Source organism: Sceloporus occidentalis, unplaced genomic scaffold (assembly GCF_023333645.1).
Source record: "Sceloporus occidentalis isolate IW3139 unplaced genomic scaffold, rSceOcc1.0.p SCAF_6, whole genome shotgun sequence".
Lineage (NCBI taxonomy): Eukaryota > Metazoa > Chordata > Lepidosauria > Squamata > Phrynosomatidae > Sceloporus > Sceloporus occidentalis.
In genome coordinates, this window is record NW_028316986.1 from 59510875 (window position 1) to 59525399 (window position 14525).

Consider the following 14525-nt stretch of genomic DNA (forward strand, 5'->3'; position numbering starts at 1 on the left):
GAACCCAACATCAGGGTAGAGTCAGTTTGGCTGATTTCCATCACAATTGTACCTCCCTTTGTTATCTCACAAGGCTTTGATAAATGGAGGGACTCCCATTTATCACAAAGTCTCAGGAATTTTTATTAAATGGCACTATTGACATGTCTGTAGAGTTGGATCCAGAGAATTGTACACAGAATGGGTCTGGAAGATGACCTACCTTGGCCTCCTCCATCAACCCCATTGCATCTTTTGGTGGTTGAGAACTCTTTGTACATTGGGTAGACTGCCGTTCAGAAGCAAGGGGAATTGGCCTTCTTGATCACAGCCCACCCCATCCAAGAAGGTTCCTAATCCTCAAGAGATTTTTGAGGTTAGATAGCTAATGTAAAGAAAAGGGAGGAATATAACCATCTTGGCTAATTCGATGGCTGTGAAGGAAATGGGATAACTGACAATTACTCTCAACATTACCCTTATAGCTTAGAAATTATTGGAAGAATCTGCTTCATTTACATTGGGTTGAATCCTGATTTAATCCTTTACAGACAAATCTCTTACATTAAACTCACTGAAGCTTACCCCTTAGTTGATAGCAAGATAACACTCTGTAATGCATTTGCTATTAACTTCCAAGGAAATCAGATAAGATATATGTTATGATCCACAATGATTTTTGCAATAACTTTAATGGGACTAAAATGGAACTAATTTAATTTGGATAAACCCTAGATTTCTATCCCACTACTCTCAGATGCTGATGGCAGTTTACAACATATTTCAGGGCTAGAAGACTTAACTTTGTTGCTGCTTTTTACGGAAATGCCAGGATCTACCAAGTGGAGACTGAAGCAAAAAGCCTTGGCTTAAAATTACTTACTTCTGAACCCAATAATTCCTTTTGAGGCCTGTAATAAGATCGTAGTCATTCTATGCAAAAATCCATTTCACATTATTTCAAGCTTTCATAATTCATATGTATAGGCAATAAAAGGAGTCTGTTGGTTAGTGTTATTAAACAATTAGGAACCAGATATGCTTGTCAATATACTGGCCCAATACAGACAGGCCAAAATAAAGCTGCTTCAGGTCACTTTGGAGGTATGCTCTTTCAATTATGCATACATACTAAGAGTCTGGAAGCTGCGCCAAAGCTGTGCTCTAGTCCTTAGGACTGGATCATGGCTTTGGTGCGGCTTCCAGACTCTTAGTACGCATGCATCATTGAAACAGCATACCTCCAAAGTGACCCGAAGCAGCTTTATTTTGGCCTGTCTGTATAGGGCCACTGTATTGCAATTCCTATAAAATCTCCCAGAAGGTCCAGATGTATCTTTTGCCATACCTGGGTTAATATTATATGAAATAACTATAAGCAGACAGAATAGCCCTGCTGAATATTCAGAAACAAAAATCTGGTTAGATCTACCCAACATGTATTTTAAGCAGTGAGTTGTAACCTGCCAATGTGGCCCATCTTAGTTGTACCACAACAACTCTTAAAAAATTAAGAGAGGAAAAACTGACAGTGATAGAAGGAAAAATTGCCTGTTACAACAAAAAACCAAGTTTCCCCCTGACACCCCTGGGAAAAATTAATTCTTAATTTTACAGCGTAGCTAAATTGCTTAGAATGTTTTCACTGTTTCATTATTTAATGAGATAAAAGTTTTCCTCTGAGAGTAAGGAGTCATGCTGCATGGCAAAGTAGGATCAATTACCTGTAGCAAACACTGCTCTTGGCAATATGATCGCATTTGTGTGGTGTATTGTGCCACACCAGGAAACGACAAAAGCAATACTGTAATGGAGGCATATGATATTGGAACTCTGATAGAAAATTAAAACAGTACATTATCAGAGATCAATGAGATATTGCAGTAGGTTTCTGAAATACATGTAATGTTGCAAAACTATAGCTCTACCTGTAAAATAATTTAGAAGAATATTAAAGCTCAGAGCTTTTGTTGATTCTTTTGTTTCCATTAGACAGGTTTTTTTTTTTAAAATAGGCAGGGTAGTAATTTAATCTTGAACCAATAAGTACATATGGCTGAACCCTTACACAATATTCCAGGTAAGGCCTTATCAAAGCAGAATAGAGTGGCGCTATTAACTCCCTTGATCTAGACACTATTTCTATTGATGCAACCTAGAATCGCACAGGAGGCAGAGGAGGGAGGCCTTTAAATGGGGTGTGTGCTCTGGTTGTTTTAAACTTTGTATTTTTATGTTGCTTTATACTGTTTTAGATGATTTTAACATTTCAAATTTTGTTATAAAACTATTATTAATTTTTGAGCTGCCTTAGGTCCCTTTCTGGGAGAAAGGCGGTATAGAAATGAAAAGGGGATGTTTACACCAACATTGAGGGGAAATCCCCCAAATCTGCCAGGGCTGCCTCCGTCCTGACTGTCCTTGGTCCCTTTCACAGTGCAGCCGCAGCACTATAGCTGTGCCTTGATTGCATCCTAATCACGGAGCGTCCTCCATCGTTTTTCAAAGGCTTCCTTGCTGGGCATGCCTAAGAAGCATGAATTTACATTATATACTTTTATATGAGTGTTTTGGGCTTTTATTTGGTCAGGCCCTCCATTTTTCTTGAACAGCCTCCATCTTGCAGCTCCTTATCCTCCTTCTGTGGTTAGGACACCTGTTCACCTGGCACCCTTTCACCTGTTTGGGAGGAGCAGGAGAAAGAGGCTGTTTGTGTTATAAACACTCAGAGAGGGACTGTGAAGGAGACATGTTGAAACCGGGCTCTTTTTTTTTTCATTTTGCCCTCACTCAAGATGGCGCCGGCGGCCACAGAAAAGGGAAGGTCACGTGGTCTTAGAGGCGGGAAGGGGCTGCCAGCAGCCGGAGCGTTTTAACGCCGCTCTTCTCTTCGTGGGGGAAAAAAAAGAAGGGAGGGGGGGACGCATGGAGAAGTTTGCAAGCCCCGGCCGAGGCAACGGCGTCCGCCTCACGACGAAGGCGGTGAAGCCCGGCGAGCTCCTCTACCGCGCGGAGCCTTTCGCTTACAACGTCAGCAAAAAGTGCCTGGGAAGCGTGTGCGAGCGCTGCCTGCGCAGGTAATTGGCCGCCATAACCCACCCACTCCCCCTCCCCGTCTCGCGCGCTCTTGTTCTCTCTGGTGCGCGCTCGCGCTCGTGCTCAGTCCTCGCGCTCCCATTCTCTGCTGCGCGTGCGCGGATGCTCCCTCGCGCTATCCTAGCGACTGCAATGGCCGCGTTGTCCTTGGCGCGCTCTAACTGAGGCTGCGCGCGCTGCGGAGGAGGAGGAAGACAGCCGCTAGAGGGCGCTCCTGTGACCCTTTTTTGGGTTAGGAGTTTTGCTCTCGTTTTGTAGCATCCGCACTGCAGAAATAACCCGGTTTTGACATCGGTTTTTTATCATATATATATATATATATATATATATATAAAACATATTGATATATAATAATAATAACAATAATATGGAATTTTGGGAATGGTAGTTTTATTGTGGCAGTTCCAGAATTTGATAGCACTGAGCCATGGCAGTTTTTTTGGCACTGCTTTAAGCATCCTGGCTCAAGGCTATGGAATTCTGGGAGTTGGAGTTTGTTGTCGTCGCCCCACAACAAACTCCAACTCCCAGAATTCCATAGCCTTGAGCCAGGATGCTTAAAGCGGTGCCAAACTGGGTTATTTCTCCAGTGTGCATTACTATTACTATGGAGTTTTATCACATGAGACAGATCCTGTGCGAAATCAGGATTTAAGTGAAAAAACAAACAAACCACACCAAAGTGGGTTTATTATCAGACGACGTCCGGGTTAACCCAACATTAACCCGGGCAGAAAGTAGAAAATATACGCAAACGTGTAATTGATTTTCAGATGACATCACTGTTAAGGTGCATTAACGTGACATTAACCCAGCTAGAAAGTAGACAAAACCCGATTCTTTATCCGGAAAACAGTGTGACGCAGCAGCTAAAAAGACCAACGTGATGCTAGGCTGCATCAATAAAAGTATTGTGTCTAGATTAAGGGAAGTAATAGTGCCACTCTATTCTGCTCTGGTCAGGCCCCACCTGGAAGACTGTGTCCAGTTCTGGGCACCACAATTCAAAAAAGACATTGAGAAACTGGAGCGTATCCAAATGAGGGTGACTAAAATGTTGAAGGGTCTAGAAACCATGCCTTATGAGGAGAAACCTAGGGAGCTGGGGAAGTTTAGCCTGGAGAAGAGGAGGTTAAGAGGTGCTATGATAGATAGCCCTGTTTAAATATTTGAAGGGATGTCTTATTGAGGAGGGAGCAAGCTTGCTTTCTGTTGCTCCAGAGACCAGGACCCTGAAAACAGATTCCACCTCAACATTAGGAGGAATGTCCTGACAGTAAGGGCTGTTCAACAGTGGAACACACTCGGAGTGTAGTAGAGTCTCTCCTTCCTTAGAGGTCTTTAAACAGGCTAGATGGCCATCTATTGGAAGTGCTTTGATTGAGAGTTCCTGCATGGCAGGGGGTTGGACTGGATGGCCCTTGGGATCTCTTCCAACTCTATGATTCTATGAAAATACATTTTGTCGTGTTTCTAGCCAGTTTAATGTTGTGTTAACCCCAATGTGTCTGAAAATCAATCGTTCTTGTGTGTGTCTTCTTAGATTTTTTTTTTTGGGGGGGATTAAATCCCATTTTTGCACTGGATGCCTCCCATGTGATAAACTCCCTGGTGTGGAAACTCATCGTGTCACTCCCCATTGACCTCCAACCATACTGGCCACGCAGAAGCCTTAGTAATGTTTTTTGCACTAATGCTACCTGTAAATTGTTATTGTATATAAACAGTAGATCACTGAAAGCAATGGCAATAGTTGTGGCATAAGGTGTTGTTGCTGTTGTTGTGTATCTTCAAATTGTTTCTGACTTATGGCGACCCTAAGGTAACCCTATCATGAGGGTTTTTTTTGTGTGTGCAAGATTTGTTGCCTTCCCCTGAGGCTGAGACAGTGTGACTTGCCCAGGGTCACCCAGTGGGTTTGATTGCTTCCCATGTCAGTTTCGTAGCCAACTGCAACTATGAGCTTTACACTTGTTGATTGGTCATCTTGCTCCTCATTTCAGTCTTGGAAATAACTTTACTGGTAATTCCGCTGCATTTCTTTATATCAACCTTATTCCCCCATCTTTCCATTACTGCTTCCCCATATCCCACTGATCCTTGCTGTTTCAAAGGAGGTCCAGATTTTAAAACTGATATCAGTCTAGTCCAGAACTGCTTATCTTTCCAGCATCTCTACTGGAAATGTATAAGTGAGAACTGGCTCTGAATGTGTAACAAAACAGACTTAAAATAGTATCCTTGTTTAAAAGAAAAAAATGGGGATGTTTTCTTTGTTTCAAAACCACCAGTAGATGGCACTATATGAACACTGAAAAAGGTGTTTTATTGCACAAGCCTTTTAAAACATTTTAAATACCATCTAATACTATCATTTCAGGGGGATGAAATAGTTGCACCAAATACTGTCCCCAAAATACTGACAAATGGAGCTGGATTAGCTGACTTGTCCATAAGGTAGAGCCAGCTACTGGACATAAACCCTGCTACACGTGGGGGGGGGGGGGGGAGAATGTCACTAAACACTATGTGTAACTGAGGTTTTGCATTTTAGGAACTGATACAAATATTTTCATATGGTATCTAACATATTTGCAAACTGCCTTTAAGAATGAACATCTCAAGCTTGCAAAAGAAAATATAAATAACAATTACCTTAAATTGGTAAGAGCAAGCTGAAATAAGACTGACATACAAAGACCTCTAAGAGACAGTCACAAGCATTGCATACCTATAGGTAAAACCAACAACCATCCAATATGTAGGGAATTTTATTTTTTAAAATCCAGAAAATAGGTACATTTTCAACTTTTTTTTTTACACACCTTTAATAGGGACAGACATACCATAGCTGGTAATGCTTTCTATTGATGTTCTGAGAAAGCCCCCTGCTTTGGGCCTGCTTACATGCGGTGAATCCCACTGGAGAAATAATCTGGTTTGACACCACTTGAACTGCCATGGCTCAATGCTATGAAATTCTGGGAATCGTAGTTTGTTGCAGCTCCAGAGCAGAATTCCATAGCATTGAGCCATTGCAGTTCAAGCAGTGTCAAACCAGATTATTTCTCCAGTGTGGATGCAGGCCTAGTTTTCACTGCTGGACATGTGAAAAGGACCTTAGTGGCTGATATTAAGGTGTGCAGATGTTGATATGAGTGAAGCCTGTCATTCAGGTAACTCAGTTGCAAACACTTTTAAGGCTTTAAGAGTTAAAACTAGCATTTTAAATTGAACCTGGAAACAAACTGGCAGTTTGTGCAATTTCCCCATTATAGGTACCTTGAATGGTTTAATTTTCTAAACTACCTTTCAATGCAGACTTCTGCAAGACGCATTGTTTTTTTATCATGTTTATATTCCACCTTTCCTCTAATGAACTGAAGGTGGCATACCTGGTTCTCTTTCTACCCATAACAACATGTGAGGTAAGTCAGGCTCAGCAATAATGACTGAGCCAAGATCACTTGGTGTGTTTCATGGCTCAGTGGAGATTACAATCTGGATCCCCCCAAATCCTAGTCCATTATTGTATCACGTTAAAACAATGCAGCCTGGATTTCACTAGTGCCTGGATAGCTGTGACCGTATTTTTCTTCTTGAGATAAGACCACAATTGGCAAACCATGGTAAGTGGACATATCCAGGGTAGCCATGTTAGGGTGGCCATGTAAAAAAGTACAGTAGCATCCCAAATCCATGAAACAGTGATATACCTTTCCTGGGTCACCTCAAATGCACATTATACTGTACATATTACAAGCTTTTGAAGCTCCACTGGCTTTTTCAGGCAAAAAGTGTTAAAATTCATACAGGAGAAAGAAAAAAAAATGACAATGTTAATCGTGGGCCTGCGTTTTGTCAATATGAAGTGGCTGTTGTCCTCAGTTCAGACGATATGGAAGAGCATTCATACATGGCTCCTTCTGGCCATGCGGGTACTGGGAGAACTTTAAAGTCCCAGAAATAAACTTTGAATTCCATTAGCAAGACAAAAAGCTACTGCCTTCGAGATCGATTATAGCAGTACCGGGAATCATACAGCCCACAGGGCTTTTTTGCGCGTGCGCGCGCACACACACACGCACACAGACACACCGCCTTGGTCAGATACCTAGAGCTAGCTGTGACTTTTAAAAAATGCCTTTTTTTATGCAAACAAATGCCTTGAAATGGTAAATTGCCAAACTTGAAGGCTTTTTAGAGGTGGGGTGGGAGGTTTATCTTAAAACTGTCCAGACTGTCTCAAAGCCCATGCCTCCTTTATTGAGCCTGCCTGACTGCTGAAATATTCAGGGATGAGTTTCCTCTGTCTCCTGCTGCCATAAGATATATGTTTGATGAGGATGAGAGGGAGGCTGTATCCACATTGCAGAAACTATCTGGTTTGATACCACTTTAACTGCCATAGCAAAATGCTATGAAATTCTGGGAACTGTACTTTGTTGTGGCACCAGAGCAGAGCTCAACAAACTACAATTCCCAGAATCCAATAGCATTGAACCATGACAGTTAAAGTAGTGTCAAACTGGATTATTTCTGCAGTGTGAATGCAACCAACGAGCCTTCTTAGAGATTGCTCTCAACGTGTGTAATTCCTACCCATGGGAGACTTGGTTGACCTTTTTTATTCTTTCTTCCAGTAGGCAAGCAAATTATTATTATTATTATTATTTAGGCAAGTTTTGTTTTTTTAAATTATTGTGGCTGAATAATTTTTTTAATGGAGTGTATTATGCCCCCCCTTGTTCTGATATAGTTTTAACTGTTGCAATATAGTGTTTTAACAGAACTGTTTAGTTTAAAAAAAATCCATTTGTATCAAATTAGTTTTTAGGGTAATTTATTTTTAACTTAATGTGGGTCTTGAGTCCTGTGCGTGGAGATAGAGGAGATATAAATAAAACAATATAAATAAATAAAATAAACCTCATGTCTACCAAACCTCTACAAAAAAAGAAAGAAGAGAGAGAGAGAGAGAGAGAGAGAGAGAGAGAAGCTCACATCTCAAACCCCAGTGGGCCCACTGTACATGTACACAATCTCACGTGGCTGAAGCTGACATTTGGTAAGATGTGAGGTTTTTTAAATAAAGTTTAAAAAGAATAATTTTAAAAATTATATATATATTTTTAAAAACAATTTTTTTTAAAATTAAATTTTTGAAGTTTAATTTTTTTTTTAAACTACAGCCTCTCCGTTCTCATCCCACGGAGCCTTGCCCCACTCACACCATCTCTTCAGCATTTTAAAGGAATACAGGCAAATGCCACAGCCCATTTCTGCCAAAAGGCAGATGTTTGGAGAGCCATGGTGTCATCCCCCCTTAGGGTGTCATCTGGTGCAGTCTGCACCCCATGAGGCCCCCTAGTGATGCCCCTGGTCCAAATGTATCTCTTTGGGCTATTATTGTGCCCTCCATGCCACCAGAGTTAATAAACCCCCTAAATGCTCTCTAGGGGGTTGTGGGGCATATTTTCACCATGTTTTATGGCCCCTTGGCTCATTGTAGTCTGTGGTAAGACCTTTTGAAAAACAGGAAAGGACCTCTGGGTCTCTTTTTGTTGTTAAAAGAAATCCTCTCCTTTGTTTAAAATGGCCGATACCCCTCCACAGACTATGGCAAAATGCCTCCAGACTCTGGGGTGGCAGAAGGTTCTTATATATGTTGCTCAACTCTGTACTCCAATGAGTCTCATAGGTGTTCTTTTGTCTTGCCAGAGGGGTATAGAAGTAGATCTAATATGTAACAGTGTCACCTAATACAGTTGGATCTTAGTATCCACGGGGGAACTGTTCCACCCCACTTCCCATGGATACCAAAAATGTGGGACTCCAAGTCCCATTGTCACTAATAGTGGTGCAAAGTGCATGTGCCTGTTAGCACAGCCATTGTGCACACATGGCCATTGGGGACAATGGGGTGTGCTGTCCACGGATGCTTAAATCAGTAAGACATCAAGCCTGTGGATAAGGAGACCCCACTGTAATGGTAAATGATTTCTCCTTATTTCAGGTAAGTGCATGTACAGATTTTTTTTTTGCTGATAAGCATAGAAAGAATAGCGTGGGAGGGGGAAATGTCCCAATAAAAGTATTCATTTTTACCATTGAGATATTGTTTTTGTCCCAGCCAGGGTAATATACGCGGGTTACAAACTGCCATTTTGTACGTATTCACTACGTATTAGGGTTAGGAAGGGGTGGTGCTTCCACACCTCCCTAACCCTAGTACATAGTGAATACGTACAAAATGGCGGCGGCCGTTCCACACAGCCGCCGCCATATTGACGTAGCGGATGCTCTGCGTCCGCACGTCGTGCGCCACTTATGACATTGCGAGTGCGCCATTGGTGCCTCGCGGCGTCATAACTACGCCGCAGGAAGAAGCTCCATTTTGGAGCTTCTTTTTTGCTCCGTGAGGGAGTCGTGCGATTTGGCTGCTGCGGCTCCCTCGCGGAGCAAACAGCAGCCCCGGCAGCTGTAACGCACCTCACTGATCTAAAAAACAGTCCCATGACATTTTTGGGCCACCTATAATATGACAAAGCAAAGGTGATGTGCTCAGGTCGGCCATAGTTCTCCCCGTTCAGGTAGTATCATCATTTTCCTCATGGCATGGGAGTGGACACTGGCATTCATTGGGTTGAGGAAATATCTCACAACATACAAAATGTAACTTTCTGTTTCTAAATATTTTTTTTCTTTTACTCTTTGTGGTTTCTGGCTTAGCATGTTTGTATGGAACATGTTTGCTTCTGCAAATGCACACTTGTTTAGACACTTGTCATTTTAATACCCTGCAGTATATTGAATTTCCTATTAGAGTCAGAAAATCTCCCACAGTTAATATGATGCAAGCTTCTTTATTGGAATGGGTGAGAGTTAATATGGTTTGCTCATAACATATCACTGCCTGGTCATTCTCAAGGTCTAAATAATATATGTCAAGTGCTAAAAGCACATAACATAGTTTGTTTCAGCAATTCTCACAACTTCATTGTAAGGAATTTTTATTCTCCTATTGCAGATTGTGGGTGAGGTTGAGGGAGTTGAGACTGAAAGAATAGTGTCTTATTTCCTATATAGTCACCTGAAAAGCTAATGGCTGAAGCAAGATGATTTCCTGGATCACACTTCCAACCATGGCACTACTCCAGCTCACAGAAAGATAAAGTGTTTGTTCATAGAGCCTTTTTAATCTGTGGAGTGGTGATAGATTTTGAATATCAAAAATATAAAAAGCCCTACTGGTAATATGTCAGATAATGTAACAGTGTTGTTATTATGGTGTGAATCGTTTCTGAATAAAGATGAATCTTGCAGCCTGAAACATTGACCAAGTCTGCTATTTTCACATGTAAAATAGAAATCCAGAATTTCTGCTTATAAATATTAATACATGCCAAAGGAAAACCCTCAGTGTGTAAAGGGAGGGGGAGAACAAGAAGCCACAATATAGCAAATTAGCCTGTGCTCAGTGTTCACTTTTTTTCTGCAAAGGATAAATCATTTCCCCCCAAATTCATAATGATAATAAATGCTGTGAGGGAGAACTGGGTATTAAAATATGGATCATAGCTCATGTAAAATGCAGTTGCAAATTAGATTCTCTTTATTTTCTTGAGAAGGTAAAGGGAGGTTATTTTATGCAAGCTACCTATTTTAATCTTTGTATAATCCCCACACCACAGTATCTCTGAGCTTCAAAAACCTTTTGTAGAATACAGCAACCCCTCCAAATATTACACAAATTTACTTGAGGAGCAGTGCCTTTTATGAGGTTTACACATTGTCGGCTTTCCTCAGGCAGTTTTGGTTTCAACCTAAGAATTGCAGATGTACTGTATAAAGAAAAAGTCAGCAATACCATTGGGCAAAACTCACTGGGTATGCATAAGGTAGTTATTTGGAATACTGACGACTGTGCTTAAAGATATATTTATTATTATTATTATTATTATTATTAATATTTATTTATAGCCCACCCAATCATGAAAAATCCGGGCAGGTTACAACAGTAAAAATACATTTAAAATACAGTAAATACAAAATTAATCCCTACCCAACCCCCCATCCCAATGATAAAACTACAAATTAAATAATCATAGTTAAAAACAATAAAATACAATACGTAATTAACTTAAAATTAGAGGAAAAATTTGGCAGGCAGAGAGACATAAATCACAACTGAAATCATACTCATAGACAGGGAGAGGGAGCTAGGATTTGTTGGAAAGGCCTGCCGGAAGAGATCCTTCTTAACAGCCTTTTTGAAGGTTGCAAGAGTAGAGGGATGCCAAATTTAAGCTCTCTCTTAGAGGAGCAACTGTCTCCCAATGCCACCACCTGGAATTTTCCTGAGAGGTAGGAACAGAACCACTGTAGAACAGTGCCTCTGATACCCAGCTCCCTCAGGCATTCCAGAAGGATACCATGGTCTATGGTATCGAAAGCCGCTGAGAGGTCCAAGAGCACCAACAGGGTCATACTTCCCTCGTCGATGCCCAGATGGAGATCACTGACTAAGGTGACCATGGCAATCTCAGCTTTGTATCCCATCCTGAATCCAGTTTGAAATGGATCCGGAAAATCAGTTTCTTCCAAGACTGGGATGTATGTTTTTAATCTGTTGCCTGTCTCCCTTGTATATGAGAATGACTTCAGAGTTTATGGTGAACAAAAAGTCAAAGTATTTTCTGCTTCAAACAGATCTTTTGCATTTCTTCAACCCGTTTCCTCATACAAAAATGCCAGAGTCCTAAGATCTACAGGAGAAGGCTTTCTCTCAATGGCTTTCTCTCCATTACTTGGTGAGGAGAAAAAGGAAATCCTTTCAGTGGCTGCTCCCACCCTCTGCAAACTCCCTTCCATGGGAGGCTAGGTCGGCTCTCACCCTGCTTTCATTTTTCTGACATACAAAGACTTTTTTGGCTGCACCTGCTCTGGAGAAATAATGCAGTTTGACACCAGTTTAACTGCCATCACTCAATGCAATGGAATTCTGAGATTTGTACTTTTGCGAGATATTTAGCTTTCTGTATCAGAGAGCTCTGGTGCCACAACAAACTACATTTTCCAGACTACCATAGGATGGAGCCATGGCAATTGAGGTGGTATGAAACTGGATTATTTCTACAGTGCAGATGCATCCTTTGTTTAAGCAGGCTTTTAAAGGGTAAGCAGGGAAGCTTCTGCCTGACTTGGGATGTATGTTTAATTTTTTAAGACCTGCATATGTTTTTAAATTATTTTCTATCGTTAATATGTGGATTTTTAATTGGTTTAAAAATTATTGGGGTTTTAGAAATTGACGTTCTTTGGGAGCCACCTTTGTGTCCTGCTCTGGGAGAAAGGCAGCATATTAAATAAATAAAAAAAATAGTTTCCATCACAGATGCCTTCGTCTGCACTATGAAGTTTGATTTCCCCATGGGGCTCTAATAGGTCCTGTTATGGGAATGATGGTGGGGAACCATAGAAGGAAGGAAGACACGAGGGCACTGCATGTTAATCCAATCTGTTTTGAGGGATGACAGGTATAGTAGGATGGAAAAGAGATCATTTCTAATACAGAATATAGCAGGTATACCTTTTATGGGTACGCACTACATAAGAGTGCTTGAGAAAATCAAGAAGTTAAATGCAGTTATATTACAAACACATGCAAAGAAGGGCTACAGTGAATAATTGTTATATTTCATTAAAACATTGTACGTTTAGAGGTATTCCTTTTCCAGATTGGTTTGACTGTGATTTGTTCCTGTAATAGGAACAGAGTTTCTGTAATGTCAAGACAGTAACATCACAACCCTCCCCCCCACTCAATACTAGCACTTCCTATTCTGTTTTTTGTTTACAGCTTGGATTTTTTAAATAGTAATTTTGAAGTACATCTGCTTCACTAATGATCCTTTAGTAGTTTTTGTTCTAAGAGATTTCTCTTCAGTTTATCACCCCTCTCTTATTCTGACTCATGCTTCCCCTGCTGTCAATTAATTTTATTCTTGTTGGCATCATATATTCAGTTTTATCTTGGCCTTGCTTTCAAAGCCCAACATTACTCAGATCCTCTCTACATCGCAGATGAGATATCTTTATGCTTTATACTGATTTATAATCTACCTGAGGTATAAATATTGTTTACAACAGTTGTTTGAAAACTGGAGAGATGCCTGAATGAAGATCTGCTTATTGGTACAAGTATGACAGCTTGTTGCCATTTGAATTCCACAACTAATAAGGATGGGTTCTAGTCCTTTCCTCTGTAGTTGTAAGTGCTCATACAGAGCTAAAGCATGTTAAATTTCAGACTGATAGATAGCCCAAAGCATGCTATAATGGTTTAATTCTGTATTATAGAACAAGGCTGTCTCTAGCTCCCAAGATTGGTTCTTTTTATGTTGTAAACCTTGGATCAATACATTCCTTTATATTAAAGTGTTAACCCCCCCGCCAGTGCATGGTGTGATGGAATTTCCTCCCTCCCCATTAATGCCAACAAGTTGTAGGTTTTTTTTTTAAAAAAAAAAACTTTTCAATCTCTGGTTTATTTTCAATCAGTTCTGGTGCAGCTGTAATTCCATTTATATAAAATATGAAATCTAGCAGGCAAGGCTTTTAACATACCTTTAAGAGATGTGGGTGTTTAAAATCAATTCTTGATTGAATGCCAACAAGTACTTGGTTTTCAAGATAATGTTTTAGGGTGGTATTGCATAAATGGAATGGAATGGAATATGCCATTGTGCATTTTCCCTTTATTGCTCCTACTGTTAAGCAGGGATGGGTGTTACTTTGTGTTTTTCATGTACACAGTTACTAAGACGTTCCCATGACATTCAAGACTAATTGTGTTTAAGAACAGGTTGCTTGATGTAAAAGTAAAATGCTTTTTGACATAGGGTGCTTCCAGACTGCATTTTTATCATCAACCTACAGTGCCCCATTCAGTGAAACTGAAGGGGGATCTAGAGATGATATCATCTTCAGTTTGTAAGAGAGCCCTTTGTGGGCCAGCAAGATTTGGCCTATGGGTTGTATGCGCTGTAGATTTTTGAGATAGCCCCAAAGTTTTGATTTGTTTTAAACCTGAGGCCCCATCTGATGTCCCTCAGAGCATCACCCCCCAACAAAAATGGATTTTCTTGTTCCTGAGAGTCTCTAGAAACAACAGGTTTTGCATAAAACATAACAAAAAAGAGAGGAAAGCATGTATTCACAGCTGACAAATAAAAGGAAACAAAGTCCCACTTGGTGTGTGATGGTCCAAAAACTTTAAATTCTTAAAAAGCACAATGCAGTTTGTTATCAGTTGGCCTTCTTCAGGGACTATTATCAGAAATTTCTGGAGTTGCAGTCTGCACTGTCAATCAAAATAGACCTTTTGAGTATTAGAAGCAAGGGCAACATGTAAACCCTCATGTTTAAATCAAAAAGGCTAAGTGAAT

General features: G+C 40.5%; 1 protein-coding gene across 2 annotated transcripts in view; it reads left to right on the forward strand.

Moving 5' to 3' along the window:
- The first annotated feature begins 2812 nt into the window (after positions 1 to 2812).
- Positions 2813 to 14525, forward strand: part of SMYD3 (SET and MYND domain containing 3) — a 503325-nt gene continuing 491612 nt past the window's right edge. Inside the window, exon 1 of one of the 2 annotated variants that reach the window (XM_089528391.1) lies at positions 2813 to 3056. In XM_089528391.1, coding sequence (XP_089384517.1) covers positions 2905 to 3056 — 152 coding nt within the window. In that variant the 5' untranslated portion in view covers positions 2813 to 2904. The remainder of the gene's footprint in view (positions 3057 to 14525) is intronic. The other variant, XM_089528390.1, reaches the window with a different exon arrangement.